Below are 15419 nucleotides of genomic sequence, written 5' to 3'. Positions count from 1 at the left end.
TCCAGACCTATAAAGGAAAAAAGAAAAGAACTTAAATAAAATCAGAAACTAAAGAGAAGTAACAACTGATAGCACAGAAATACAAAGGATTATAAGAGACTACTACAAAAAATTGTATGCTAACAAATAGGGCAAATAAATTCTTAGAAGCATACAAGTTGCGAAAACTAAATCAGGAAGAAATATAAAATCTGAACTCAAACTCATAGATTCCTAGGAACAAAATTGAACCAGTAATCAAAACCCTCCAACAAACAGAAATCCAGGAGCAGATAGATTCACGGATAAATTTTTACCAAACATTTAAGAGTTAATACCTATGCTTCTGAAACTATTCCAAAACATAGAACAGGAAGCTTCCAAATTCATATTATGAAGCTAGCATTACCCTGATACCAAAACCAGACAAAGACACTACAAAAAAAACCCTACACATCAATATCTTTAAGGAATGTACATTCAAAAATCTTCAACAGAATATTACCAAACTACATTTCAACAATACACTAAAAAGATCATTTAATATCATCACATGGGATTTATTCCAGGGATACAGGGATGGTTCAATATTTGAAGGTCAATCAACATACATCATACTAACAAAAGGAAAGATAAAAAGCATATGATTATCTCAACAGATCAAGAAAAAGCCTTTTACAAAATTCAACATCATTCGTGATAAAAACTCTCAACAAAGTGGGTTTAGAGAGAACATACCACAACACAATAAAGGTTATTAAAGAAAAACCCACAGCTAACATCATACCCAGTGTTGAAAAACTTAGAGCTTTTTGTCTAAGATCAGGAAGAAGACAAGGATGTCCACTTTTACCACTTTTATTCAACATACTACTGGAAATCCCCGCCACAATATTTAGACAAGAAAAAGAAATAAAAGGCACCCAAATTGATATGAAAGAAATGAAACTGTACCTTTTTGCAGATGACATGATTCTATACATAGAAAACTTTAAAGGATCTGCCAAAAACTATTAGAAGTAATAAATGAATTCACTAAAGTTGCATGATACAAACTTAATACACAGAAACATGTTGTATTTTTATACATTAATAACAAAGTAGCAGAAAGAAAAACAAAGAAGATAATTTTAGTTATAACTGCACCAAAAAGAGCTAAATACCTAGGAATAAACTTATCCAAGGAGGTGAAAAATCTGTACTTGAAAACTATAAAACATTGATGAAAGAAATTGAAAATGACACAAACAAATAGAAAGATATTCCATGCTCATGGATTGGAAGAACAAATGTTAAAATGTCCATCTACCCAAAGCAATCTACAAATTCAATGCAACCTGTATCAAAATACCAAAAACATTTTTCACAGAACTAGAGAAAATAGTCCTAAAAGGTTGTATGGAGCCCCAAATGACCCCTAAGAGCCAAAGCAAACTTGAAAAAGAAATTACAAAATGAAGCTATCATAATCCCAAATTTCAGGGTATACTACAAAGCTGCAGTAAGCAGAGCAATATAGTACTGGCACAAAAATAGACACATACATCAATAGAACATAACAGAGAGCCCCAAAATAAACCCATACTTTATATGGATAATTATCTATGACAAAAGAGGCAAGTACATACAATGGGGAAAAGAGTCACTTGAATATATGATGTTGGGAAAATTGGACTGCTACATGCAAAAGAATGAAACTGGACCACTTTCTTATACCATACATAGAATATAAACACAAAATGGATTAAAGACCTAAATGTGAGACCTGGAACCATAAAAATACTAGAAGAGAACACAAGCAGTAATTTCTTTGACATTGGCTTAAGCAACATTTTTCCAGATATGTCTCATAAGGCAACAGAAACCAAAGCAAAAATAAATTATTGGACTACACCAAAATAAAAATCTTTTGCACAGTGAAGGAAACCATCAACAAAACAAAGAGGCAACCTACTGAATGAGAGAAGATATTTGCAAATGCTATATCTGATAAAGGGTTACTATCCAAAATACATAAATAACATATAGAACTGAACACCAAAAAGACAATCATTAAAAATGGACAGAGGCCTCCCTGAATAGACTTTTTTTCCACAGAGGAAATACAGATGGCCAACAGATATGTGAAAAAGATGCTAATCGTCAAGGAAATGCACATCAAAACTACAATGAGATATCACCTTACACCTGTCATTATGGCTAAAATAAAAAGCATAAGAAATAACGTGATGAAGAGGATGTGGAGAAAAAAGGAACCCCTCATACACTGTTGGTGGAAATGTAAATAGGTGCAGCTACTGTCAAAAATAGTATGGTGGTTCCTCAAAATATTAAAAATAGAAAAACTATGATGCAGTTATTCCACTATGGCTATTTAGCCACAGAAAATGAAAACACTAATTTGAAAAGATATATGCACACTTATGTTTATTTCTGCATTATTTATGATTGCCAAAATATGGAAGCAAGCCACGAATCTTTTGATAGATAAATGGATAAAAAGAAAATATTATACACACGAAGGAATATTACTCAGCAGTAAAAAAGGTTGAGATCTTGCCATTTGAGACAACATGGATGGACCTGCAAGGTATTATGCTAAGTGAAATAAGTTAGAGAAATACAAATATATTATGATTTCACATACATGCAGAATTTTAAAAGCAAAACTAATGAACAACAACAACAACAAAGCAGAAATAGACTTACATACAGAAAACAGAAGAGAGGTGAGTGGGGGAATGGGCAACATAGGTAAAGGAAGTTGTGAGGTATAGATTCCAAGTTATGGGATGAATACGTTACAGGGATGAAATTCTAAGCATGAGGGATATAGTCAACATAGTAGGTAAATAACTGAAGAGTACTTAGATTTATTTTTCTTATCTTTAAAAATGTAACTGATTATGCCTATGCTTTTACACAGTAATTTAAGAATAAAGTGAGAAAATAAAATGGGACTGTTTTCTAAACTATAAAATCCCATTTAAGTATGTGGTGAATTAGTTACAGTGATTTCTAAATTTGCCAGTGACCCCCAAATAGTTTATCAGACAAGGACTATAGCAAGTTTGTATGGTGTTCTACATTTTTTTTTAGTGAAAATAGGCATTAATTTTAAAAAATATGTTCTTTTCATAGTTAACCACTAAGAGCCATCTAAGGGTTAACTCTTACATTTCTAAAAAAGCTCAAACTCTACCATAAATACTTATATATACAAATATTATATTACAAATTCAATCTAAATTAATTCTATATATGTAACTAATATTATATATATATATGTTTATGTACACATAAGATATACTTGTATTAAATTAATATATATTAAGTGAATATTATAATATGTTAAATATAAAATTTATGTAGATTTATAAAGAATATGAGGATTGCTATTCTGTGACTATTGTCCATTTGGCCAGTTACTCTTAAGTATTCTACAAAAAGATATTTCATGTAGGTCACCCAGAGTCTAGTATTAATGATAATAAGAATACATATTTTTACGTTGTACTTAATATGTGCTAGAGATCATCACAAATACTTTGTATGTATTAACTCATTTGATTCTCACAATCTCTCTATAAGGCATTTCCTATTGTTTCCATTTTTAAATTTTATGAACTGTTATAAAAAGGATAATTATCTATGGTCAGGTAGCTAGTTTGTGGCAAACCTAAGTTTTGAACCCAGGCATTTTGGCTTTAGAATCTGTGTTAATAAACTTTGGATTTGCATGGTGCTTTATAAATACTTAAAATGTTTTTATACGTAGTCTTCAATTTCTTATAAAACTCATGGATAGGGCAAGTGTTAACTTTACTTTTACAAAATTTTGCATTTCCGCAATACATCTTATATGTTATATAATTTTCAAAGGAGGCATGTGAGCAAGTATGAAAATATTTTTTCCATTTAATGTGTGTGTTATTTTAAAGTTGCTGGAGTACAGTAAACCTAAATATGATTCTTCATTGGATATACAGTTAATTAATGGCCAAACTTCAGTATTATGCTAAGTGAAATAAGTCAGTCAGAGAAAGACAAATATCATACGATTTCACGTACATGCGGAATCTTAAAAGCAAAACTAATGAACAACAGTAACAACAAGGTAGAAATAGAATTAAAAACAGAGAACAGAAGAGAGGTGTGTGGGGAAATGGGCAACATAGGTAAAGGAAGTTGGGAGGTATAGATTTCAAGTTATGGGATGAACAGGTTACAGGGATGAAGTTCTAAGCATAAGGAATATAGTCAACATATTGGGCAAGTAACTGAAGAGTACTTAGAGGTCAGTAATGTCACCAGTGATTTATTGGGCATTTACTATAGGCAAGAGAGTTCAGTTAGGCACTTTACTTGTGTAATAATATTTAATTCTCACAACAACGCTATGAGGTGGATGGGTATTATTATCCCTATTTTGTAGATGAGAAGACTGACTTAGGAGTTAATCACTTTGTCTAAAGCCTCATGAGTCACAGGGTTGGTCCTAGTCAACAAGTTTATCTAACCCAAAGCTTTGTTATTTTCTCTATTCCATATTGACTTCATATAGAAGACAGTTAATGTATTGGAATTAACTTGAACTATGTAGCAAGAGAATATGTATTTGAGCAAACTTAATTCTTATAATTCAGTGATCATAATGGTATATTATTTTGATATTTTAATTTATATCTGCTTTTTAAATGTGGGTGGCTTGTGTTTTAAACTCTCACTTTTAGAGTATGCACACACAAATGAATTTAAAAGTGGAGAGAGGAAAGGGGCAGAGAAAATGGCAAAAGCTATGAAAGTAGGAACCTAGGGAAAACGCATGGCAATGTTTGCTTACCTATCTGGTTGCATCATTTTACAAAAAGGCGAAAATATTTGGAAGGAACATGGAGTTATCAGTTATTCAACATAATTCAATTATTTTATTAATATTGTTTTCTTTTCATTCTTTGCTAAGACTAGTTTCATTAAACTATGGAAGTTTGATTGAAGAAGAGAAGATACCATTTTCCAGCATGGAGTACATTGAGGGGAACATGGGCTTTATAAACTTTCACTTGTTTTGTTATTTTTTTCTAACTCTTGGTCTTCTCATCTGAAAAATGAGATCATGATAGCTACATTGTACATTATACATTACTTGTGATGATGTAATTAATAAAGTCACACCTAAGTTATTTATTGTACTGTTATGTCTTATTTGAGGAATAGGGAAAACCTTGGAGGATATAGAAGTGATGGTGTAGGGCTATACAGGAGCAGTGAGAACATGGAATTTGGGGGAAAACATATGGAAGAGAGAAAAGCACTGAAAGGAAAATGGAAAATGAAGTGGTGTAGAAGATATATATATTTTTTCAAAATGCTGCCAAGTGCTATCTCTAACCTCAAAACAAAACAAAACAAAAAAATGTAGAGGACACTGCTTTCCCATTACTTCTTTCTATCACTTAATTTCTTTGTTCTCTGAACCCAGAACTTAGGCTAGTTATAGCATAGTTTCAGTAACCTTTTATAAAATAATTGGGAACAAAGCTAACATAGCATTAGAATTCAATGTGTAAAATATCAGCCAAACTCCTTATAATTGATTACAAATAATTTTGGGGAATACATGTTAAGTTAAGAACTGCAATTTGGGGGAGCAAAAAATGAATAACTAGGGATTAAATATAGTTGACTAAAACTAGTTTCCAGAGCCAAAATATTACACAGTTTTCAATTAAAAGTTTCCTCACCTTCCAGTTTTGGTAACAAGATTATCAAATTTTATGGTTTATAGTAAAATATATGTTGATATTTAATTGTAAATATTTCATTATGTAATATTCAGAGATTAATTTTGGGGTTAAAAAACACCTGAATTTGAAGTCTTAAACAACTGTGTATGAATACTGATCCTGCTGATTTACAAACTGAGTGGGTTTTGTGAGGTTTTTATCTTCTCTGAACTTTAGTTCAGTTTCTCTAAAATGCTGGAGACAATGCCGGTGTCCCTGATTTATGATGAGGATTAAATAATCAAGTATATAAAATATCTGGCTAATAATATGTGTGCAATAAATGTCAGTTTCCACCTTGTCTGTTAGATTTTTACTACATATTTAGAGTGACTCATAGAAATATTCTCTGAAGTTATCTTTATTAGTGGTGTGTTAACCTTACAAAGTTTTGATTAATATACAGTTTCTCTGAAATCTGTGAGAAAACTCAGGAATAAGTACAGTATAGTCTGTTTAATAAAAGTTTTTTGTTGTTATGAAGAACCAGTAGACAGCTGATTCTATGTTTGCTAAGTCCTGTCCTGGTAATAAGTAATACCAACAATAAGGATGATAAAATTCCTGCCTCAAACAGCTAACAACTTATTGAGTTATCTGTCATATTATATATATACTACAAACTTGTGAATGGCTATTGAAAAATTATTGAAGTAGAAGAGATTTAAACTTTCGAAGAGCTTTATTCTTTTTTCTTAAAAAAATTTTTTTTTGAGAGAGAACATGTGTGCAAGCAGGGGAGAGGCAGAGGAAGAGGGAGGGAGTGAATCTTAAACAGACTCCATGCTCCTCATGGAGCCCCATGCCAGGATTGATCTCATGACCAAGAAGTGATGACCTAAGCCAAAATGAAGAGTCAGATGCTTAACCAACTGAGTCACCCAGGTACTCCTCAAAGAGCTTGATTCTTAATTTTATAATGGTCATGGGAAAGACTGAGGGAGTAGAAGAGAAGTTTGAAGAATATATTTGATATATATCTGTGAATTGACATAAGTGGATATGAGGTTTTCTCCATTCCTAGGCAGAAGCATCATATACATATATAAATACTTCTTTCCTATATACAAGAATTTACATACAATCATACCCCAAAACTCAAAATTTTCTCTTAGGAGGACACCTGGGTGGCTTAGTCAGTGAAGTGGCCAGCTCTTGTTTTTTGCCTCAGGTCATGATCTCATGGTTTCGTGAGTTCGAGCCCCACATTGGGCTGTGCACTAACAGTGTGGAGCCTGCTTGGGATTCTCTCTCTTTCCATCTCTCTCTGCCCCTCCTCCCCCACTTGTGCTTTCTCTCTTTCTCAAAATAGATAAATAAACTTCCAAAAATTTTTCTCTTAGGTGATGTAGTTTGTAATGCATATTAAAATAAAGTTAAATCTATTCTTGATTTTTTTATTGTGGTAGGAACACATAACAGGAGTTCTCTTGAAAGTTTAAATATGAAATACACTATTGTTAACTAGAGGCACTATGTTGCACAGCAGATTTCTAAAACGTACTCATCTCAAATAACTGAAACTCTATACCCATTGAATAACTCCCATTTCTGCCTCCTCCTAGCCCCTGGCAGCCACAATTGTACTTTCTGCATCTATGAGGTTGATTGTCTTAGATATCTTATATTTGTGAGATCAGGTAGTAGTTGCCTTCTGTTACTGACTTATTTCACTTAGTTTAATGTCCTCGTGGTTCATTCATGTGTTGCGTATGGCAGGGTTGCCTTCTTTTTTTGAGGCTGAATAATTTTTCATTGCACATGTGTACCACATTTTTAAAATTTATCTGTCAATGGATATTTAGGTTGCTTCCATATCTTTGGTATTGTGAATAATGCTGCAATGAACATGGGGATGCAGATACTGAGATCCTTCAGTTATTTCCAATATATACTCAGTAGTTCTATTTTTAACTTTTTTTAAAATATGAAATTTATTGTCAAATTGGTTTCCATACAACACCCAGTGCTCATCCCAACAGGTGCCCTCCTCATTGCCCATCACCCACTATTTTTAACTTTTTGAAGAACCTCTCTACAGTTTTCCATAGTGGCTGTCCTAATTTACATTCCCACCAACAGTGTACCAAGGATTCCAATTTCTCCATATCCTTGTCAACTCTTATCTTTTTAAAAATGAAATCTTAACAGGTGTGCAGTGATATCTTATTGTGTGTGTTTTTTTAAATAGGCTTCACACCCACTGCAGACCCCAGTGTGGGGCTTGAACTCACAACCCTGAGATCAAGACCTGAGCTGAGATCAACAGTAGGTTGCCTAACCAAATTAGCCACACAAGGTGCTCCTTATTTGCGGTTTTGATTTGCAATTCCTGATGATTAGTTATATTGAGCACCTTTTCATTTACCTGTTAGCCATTTATATGTATTCTTTGGCTAGTGATCTATCCAAGTTTTGTGCCCATTTTCTAATCGGTTTGTTTGTTTTTTACTATTAAGTAATACTTAATTTTATTTGAATAGGGACATGTATTCCAGTGAATGAAATCACATGATCTACTCAGGAATGATTTTGGCCTCTAAGCACTTGTTATGAACATTTATCGTTACCTATTAAATTTAACATTTTGAAATATATAGAGTTGTGCTTTCAGAAGTGTATTGCCAATGACATTGTATGGATTCATCTCTAGGCGATCAAGTGGTGTCAAGACTTTTAGCAGTTGCAGTTTGAGTGACTTTGAAAATTTCATTTCAAATATGGGTGCCAAATGTCTTCAGAATAAACCCCAAATGCAAACAGCTCTGAGAGCAATCTGTGGCAACGGCAAAGTGGAGAGAGGTGAAGTGTGTGACTGTGGTACTGAGGAAGTAAGTCTGAAATAGGAAAATTCATAAATTTATTGTTTTAGTTCATCTCTTTGCTGTGAATGTTATGTATCTCAAATATGGCTGAATACTATGCAGAATATTTACAGTTAAGTGAAATCAAGTTTGAAATACATGCAAGAGTATACTGTATAGATAGAGGTTGAAGAATTTTGAACAAGAATGAAATGTACTCCTAAAAATTATTGCTGATGGGAAAAAAGAGAGTCTAGAGTGAGCTTTTGTATTCTAAACTGAACATACAAGATTTTTCCAAACCTGTGTTTAACTATAAATGTTTTACTGAAGATTAATTTGTCAGCCGACCATCAAGTATACTTTAGGGTATTATTTCACAATGGAATTAGTAGTATGGTAAGGGAAGACTATTAATATTACAGTCTGAACATGGGTGATTTTAATTATTCACTTGGAAACAAAACTCTGAAAATACAGTGAATAGAAAAAGTCCAGGTTGTAATACTTTTAGACAGTTCAGTATTTGCAGCAATACTGTAGATATCATATATTTGCATGATTATAAAATAGATGGAGGGGTGCCTGGGTGGCTCAGTTAAGTGTCTGACTTCAGTTCAGGTCATGGTCTCGGGTTCATGAGTTCGAGCCCTGCGCTGTGCTCTGTGCTGACAGCTCAGAGCCTGGAGCCTGCTTCAGATTCTGTGTCTCCCTTTCTCTCTGCTCCCCTCCCTCTCTCTCTGCCCCTCCCCCGCTTGCTCTCTCTCTCTCTCTCTCTCTCTCTCTCTGTCTCAAAAATAAAAAATATTTAGAAAATTAAAATAGATGGAAATGATATTAGGGTGTGATACATATATGAGTCTGGATATACTTGTATCTATATCACACTGTTTTAATTATTGTGCCTTTCTAGTATGTTTTGCCATTTGGTAGAACAAGTCTTCCTACTTAATTCTTCCTTCCTTCCTTCCTTCCTTCCTTCCTTCCTTCCTTCCCTCCCTCCCTCCCTCCTTCCTTCCTTCCTTCCTTCCTTCCTTCCTTCCTTCCTTCCTTCCTTCCTTCCATTCTTTTCTCTCTTCTTTCTTCCTTTCCTCTTTCTTTCTTTCTTTCTTTCTTTCTTTCTTTCTTTCTTGTATAATTAACAGTGTTATTGTAATTTCAGGTGCACAATAATAATGATTCAAAAATTCTATGCATTTCTTGGTGCTCATCACAATAAGTGTACTCTTAATCCTCTTTATTTATTTTCTACATTCCCCTGCATACTTCCCTCTAGCAACCACCATTTTTTCTCTGTTTTTTTTTTTTTGTCTTTTTGTTGTCATTGTCATTTGTTTTGTTTCTTAAATTCTACATTTGAGTGGAATCATATGGTATTTGTCTTTCTCTGACTGACTTATTTCATTTATCATTATATCCTGTAGGCCCATCTGTGTTGTCACAAATGGCAAGGTTTTATTCTTTTGTGGTTGAGTAATATTCCATTGCATCTATATACTGCATCTTTGTCCATTCATCTATGATAGGACATTTGAGTTGCTTCTGTATCTTGGCAATTATAAATAATTCAGCAATAAACATAGGGGTGCATATATCTTTTTGAAGCATTTTTGTTTTCTTTGGGTAGATACCCTGTATGGGGAATTACAGATTTATATGATAATTTCTATTTTTAATTGCTTGAGGAGTGTCCATACTATTTTCTACAACGGCTACAACAATTTGCATTCCCACAAACAGTGCATGCCGTTCCTTTTTTTCCCACATTTTAACCAACATGTTATGTCTTGTGTTTTTTATTTCAGCCATTCTGACAGGTGTAAAGTGATACCTCATTGTAGTTTTGATTTGCATTTCCCTGATGATGAGTGATGTTCATTATCTTTTCATGTGTCTGTTGGCCCCTGCATGTCTTCTTTGGAAAAATGTCTACTTAGATACTTTGCCCATTTTTAACTAGATGATGATGATGATGATGATGATGATGATGATGATGATTTTGGTGTTGAGTTGTAGAAGTTCTTTATATATTTTGGATATTAGACCCTTATTGGATATAGCATTTGCAAACATCTTCCCATTCAGTAAGCTTACCTTTTGTTTCACTGATGGTTTCCTTAGCTATGCAGAAGCTTTTTATTTTGGTGCAGTCCCAGTGCTTTAATTTTGCTTTTGTTTCCCTTGCCAGAGGAGACATATCTGGAAAAAATGTTCCTACGCCTATGTCAAAGAAATTACTGCCTGTATTTTCTTCTAGGAGTTTTATGGTTTCAGGTCTCACATGCAGTTCCTTAATCCACTTTGCGATTACTTTTGTGTATGGTGTAAGAAAATGGTCCAGTTTCATTCTTCTGCATGCAACTCCAGTTTTCCTAACGCCATGTGTTGAAGAGGCTGTCTTTTCCACATTGTATATTCTTGCCTCCTTTATTGTAGATTAATTGCCCATATAAGTGTGGGTTTAGCTCTGAACTCTGTAATTCTGTTTCATTGATCTAAGTGTCTTTTTTTTTTTTTTGCGCCAGTACCATACTGCTGTGATTACTATAGCTTTTGTGGTATATCTTGAAATCTGGGATTGTGATACTTCTTTAGGAAACTTCTGATTTTCAGTTTTGCCTGATCTAGAAGTCATGTGAATGGAATGATACAGCACATATCCTTTGTGTCTGGCTTTTTCCTTTCAATACTGTGTTTTTGAGATTCACTCAACATTGTTTATGTCACAATCATTCCTTCCTTTTTATTTTGTGTAATATTTTGTTGTTTGAATATAACATAATCTGTTTTTTCATTCACATGCTAATGTATATTTGAGTTGCTAACAGTAATGGGCCATTATTCCAAATTCCCAAAAAGTAGAATTGTTGGGTCATATGATAAGTGTATGTTCATGAGAAACTGCCAAACTATTTTCCAAAGCGTTGTAATTATTTTACATTTCTACCGGCAACATAAAAACTTTTATTTCCCCTACATTTTCACCAAAATGTGATGTTGTAGCCTTTTAAATTTTAGCCATTACAGTGGTTTTGGTTTGTATTTTTTTGCTGACTGTAATTATGTCGAGCTTGTTCTCATGTCCTTAGTAACCATTAATTTGTTTTTTTGTTATTGATTTGTATGAGGTTTTTTTTTTTTCCTATAGGTTGGATACTAGTCCTTTGTCAGACATGTTCATTACAAATATTGTTTCCAGTCTGTGTATTACCTCTCTGGTTGCTTAATAACATCTTTGAATGGCAGGCACTTTTAATTTTTTTATGAAGACCAGTTTATCATTTTTTTCTTTTATGGTAATGCTTTTTTGTCCTAAGAAATCTTTGCCCACTCAAGGTCATGAATATTTTCTCCTCTGTTTCCTGTGAGAAGTTTTATAGTTATCACTCACAATTAGTCTGTGATCCATTTTAAGTGTGTTTTTGTATTTTGGGTGATTTTGTTTGAGGTTCACTACACTCCATTTGAATATCAATTTGTTGGTAGTATTTGTTAAAATGACCATCTTTTCACCATTGTATTAACTTAGCATTCTTATGAAAATAAATTACCATACCTATGTGTTACCCTGGATTTTTTTCTGTTTATTTATGTAACATTTATGTTAGTTTTACACTACTCTGATTAATGCATTTTCACAGTAAATCTTGAAAACAGATAATGTAAATCATCCAACTTTGTTCATTTTTTCCAAGATAGTTTTACTATTCTAAGGTCTTTGTATTTTGATATAAATTGGAAAATCAGCATGTGAATGTAGGAACTTTGATTGGAATTGTGTGGTATCCATACATCAATTTTGGGAGGATTATGTTTTTTACTAAAATTGAGTCTGCCAATCTATGCACATGGTGTATATCTCCACTTACTTGGCTCTTCTTTAATTCATATAGTTTTTCCATAGTTTTTCTATAGCTGTTTCTGTAGCATTGTTTTAAAATTTTATTTAACAATTATCCATTGCTAGTATAGAAAATACAACTGACTTGTGACTTCACCTTAGATCTAGTGTTGATTAGAAATGTTGAGAATGGTCTTTGTTTCTTTTTATTTGGGGGGGGGAACGTTTTCTGACTTTCACCATTAAATATAATGTTAGATCAAAGCGTTTTTGGTAAACAGATGCCTGTACCATGTTGAGGAAATATCTTTCTATATTCTAGTTAGCTGAGAGTTTCAAATCAAGAATTAGTGTTGAATTTTGTCCAATGTCTTATTTTTGTGTGTATTGAGCTGATCATGTGAGTCTTCTTTTTACAGTTAACATGGCACATTTCACTGATTGGTTTTGAATGCTAACCCAACCATGTATTCTGGCATTAGCTTCACTTGGGTTATTTTGTTTATGTGTTGCTAGATTTAATTTGCTAATATTTTGTTTGGGGTTACAGCACTTATTTTCACAAGGGAATTGTGGTCTGCAGATTTTTCTTTTCTTGTAATATTTTCTGGTTTAAGCATCAAGGCAATTCTGAACTCATAAAATGAGTTGGAAAGTGATCCCTTTACTCAATACTTTCTGAATGAATTTATTTAGGATTAGTATTATTTCTATTTATGTATTTATATGTTTATTATTTTTATCATGGAAGAGCACTTCACATGAGATCTACTTTCTTAAATCTGTGCTCCTAGAAGTTTTACGGCTTTGCATTTTACATTTAAATTTATGATCCATTTTGAGTTATTTTTTTGTAAAAGGTGTAGAGTCAGTGTCTAGTCATTATTTTCCCTGTGAATGTCCAGTTGTTCCAGCGCCATTTGTTGGAAAGACTGTCCCTTCTCCATTGAGCTGCATTTGCTCCATTGTTAAAGATTTATTATTGGTGTTTCTGGGGTTTTTATTTTGCCCCACTGATCCCTTTGTTTATTCTTATATGAATACCACACTGTCATTATAATTTATAGTAAGTTTGAAGTTGGGTGTTATTAATCCTTCAGTTTTCTTCCTCATTTTTTTCCCCTCTTCCTCCTCCTCCTCCTTCTTTCTTCTTCATTTTCCCTTCCTCTTCTTCCTCTTCCTCCTCTTCAGTATTATGTGATTATTCTGAATTTTTTGTATCTCCATATAAGCTTTAGAATCAATTCATCAATATCTACAAAATAACTTGCTGGAACTTTTATTGGAATTACATTAAATCTCTAGATAAAGTTGGGAAGAACTGACATCTTGACAATATTGAGAAAATAACAGTGGTTTTCATCAGAGTTTTATTCCTCATGCAAATTCTATAAAATTTTGTTACAACTATTCACAAATACTTCACTATTTGGGTGCTAATATAAATGGCATTGTGTTTTTTAATTGAAATTCCCATTTTTCATTGTTCATATTACAGGAAAACAGTTTATTTTTTACATTAACTTTGTATCTAGAAATCCTTCTTTAATAACTTATTAGTCACAGGAGATTGTTGTTTTTGTTGCTTTTTGGTAATTTATTTGGGATTTTCTTTACATAGTCAATTACATAATTTATGGAAAAAATAGGTTTTTTTTTTTCTTTCTTCTCAACCTTTATATTTTGTATTTCATTTTCTTATCTTATTGCACTAGCTGGGACTTCCAGTGAGATATTGAAGGGAGTGGTGACAGGTAGCATCCCTGCCCCGTTCCTGATCTCAGGGGGGAAGCTAATGGTTTCTCACCATATATATGATGTTAGCTGTAGGTTTTCTCTAAATGTTCACTACCAAACTTAGGAAGTTCTCTCTTCCTGGTTTGTCATATTTTGTATAATTCATTAAGTGAATTTGGGTTTTGTCAAATGCTTTTTTTATATCAGTTGTTTTAGTCATATGATTTTTTTTCTTCATTCTGTTGATATGATGGGTTGTATGTACTGATGCTTGAATGATGAACCAGCTTTGCATACTTGCAATAAATTCCAGTTGGTTGGCATGTTTCATACATTGTTGGATTCTATTGCCTAACTTTTTGTTGAATATTTTTGGATTTATGTTTATTAGAGATATTGGTCTATAATTTTCCTTTCTTGTAATGTCTCTGGGTTTGGTATTAGAGTAATACTGGCCTCATAGAATAAATTAGGAAGTGTCACGTATTAATTTTGTGAGAGTTTTGTGTGGGGTGAAGGCAGTATGAGTTTCTCCTGGATTTTGTCCTAGTTGCTTCTTCTCTTGGCTAATTTTATTTTGTATCATTTCCATATAATAAGCCATAATTGTGAGTTAACAGCTTTCAGTGAGTTCTGTGAGTCCTTCTGGTAAATTATCAAACCTGAGAGTGGTTTTGGAAATCCACTGAACTTGTATTTGTTTGGTGTAAGAAGTGAGGAGTTTTGGAAACTGTTCTAACTTTGCAGTAGGCCTAAACTCTACACACCTTTTCTCCACCAGGATTACTGAGGTATGATTAACAAATAAAAATTGTATTTTTTAAGGTGTTCAACATGATGGTTTTGATACATGTATACCTTCTGAAATGATTACTGCAATCAAACTAATTAATATATCCATTACCATTTTTTTGTATGTGTTGAGAACAATTGATCTATCCTCTTAGCAAATTTCAAGCATATAACATAATATTATAGTCATCATGCTATACAGTAGCATGAAAATTTATACTTTTTGAACAATATCTCCCCTTTCCCCCCATCTTCCAGACACTATTTACCACCATTCTACTCTCTATTACTATTCTCTAATTTCTGAAAAAAGTTATTTCATACATTTTTCCTAGTGTTCTAGTTGATTGAGAGTTTCTGGGGTACTAGTGCTCTGTTCTGACCTGACGTGAAAGTCTTATTTTAGTATTTTATTTGTTTAGAGATGCAAAACTATAAATGTTGACAGCATTCATATTCGTCCCCAAAACTGAAAAAATA

At 32.9% G+C, this 15419-nt stretch overlaps 1 protein-coding gene across 14 annotated transcripts in view; it reads left to right on the top strand.

Annotated features, from left to right (window-relative positions):
- ADAM32 (ADAM metallopeptidase domain 32) overlaps positions 1-15419 on the top strand; it is a 181899-nt gene that overhangs the window by 69925 nt on the left and 96555 nt on the right. For all 14 annotated transcript variants that reach the window (XR_003424269.2, XR_008295984.1, XR_008295983.1 and 11 more), the window contains one exon: positions 8419-8596. Coding sequence is in view for 8 of the 14 variants with exons in the window: in XM_027070979.2 (XP_026926780.1) it covers positions 8419-8596 (178 nt within the window). In the remaining 6 variants the exon portion in view is untranslated. The remainder of the gene's footprint in view (positions 1-8418; positions 8597-15419) is intronic.

This window comes from Acinonyx jubatus, chromosome B1 (assembly GCF_027475565.1).
Source record: "Acinonyx jubatus isolate Ajub_Pintada_27869175 chromosome B1, VMU_Ajub_asm_v1.0, whole genome shotgun sequence".
NCBI lineage: Eukaryota > Metazoa > Chordata > Mammalia > Carnivora > Felidae > Acinonyx > Acinonyx jubatus.
Note: the sequence above shows the minus strand (reverse complement) of the source record. Positions and strands in the feature narration are given on the sequence as shown.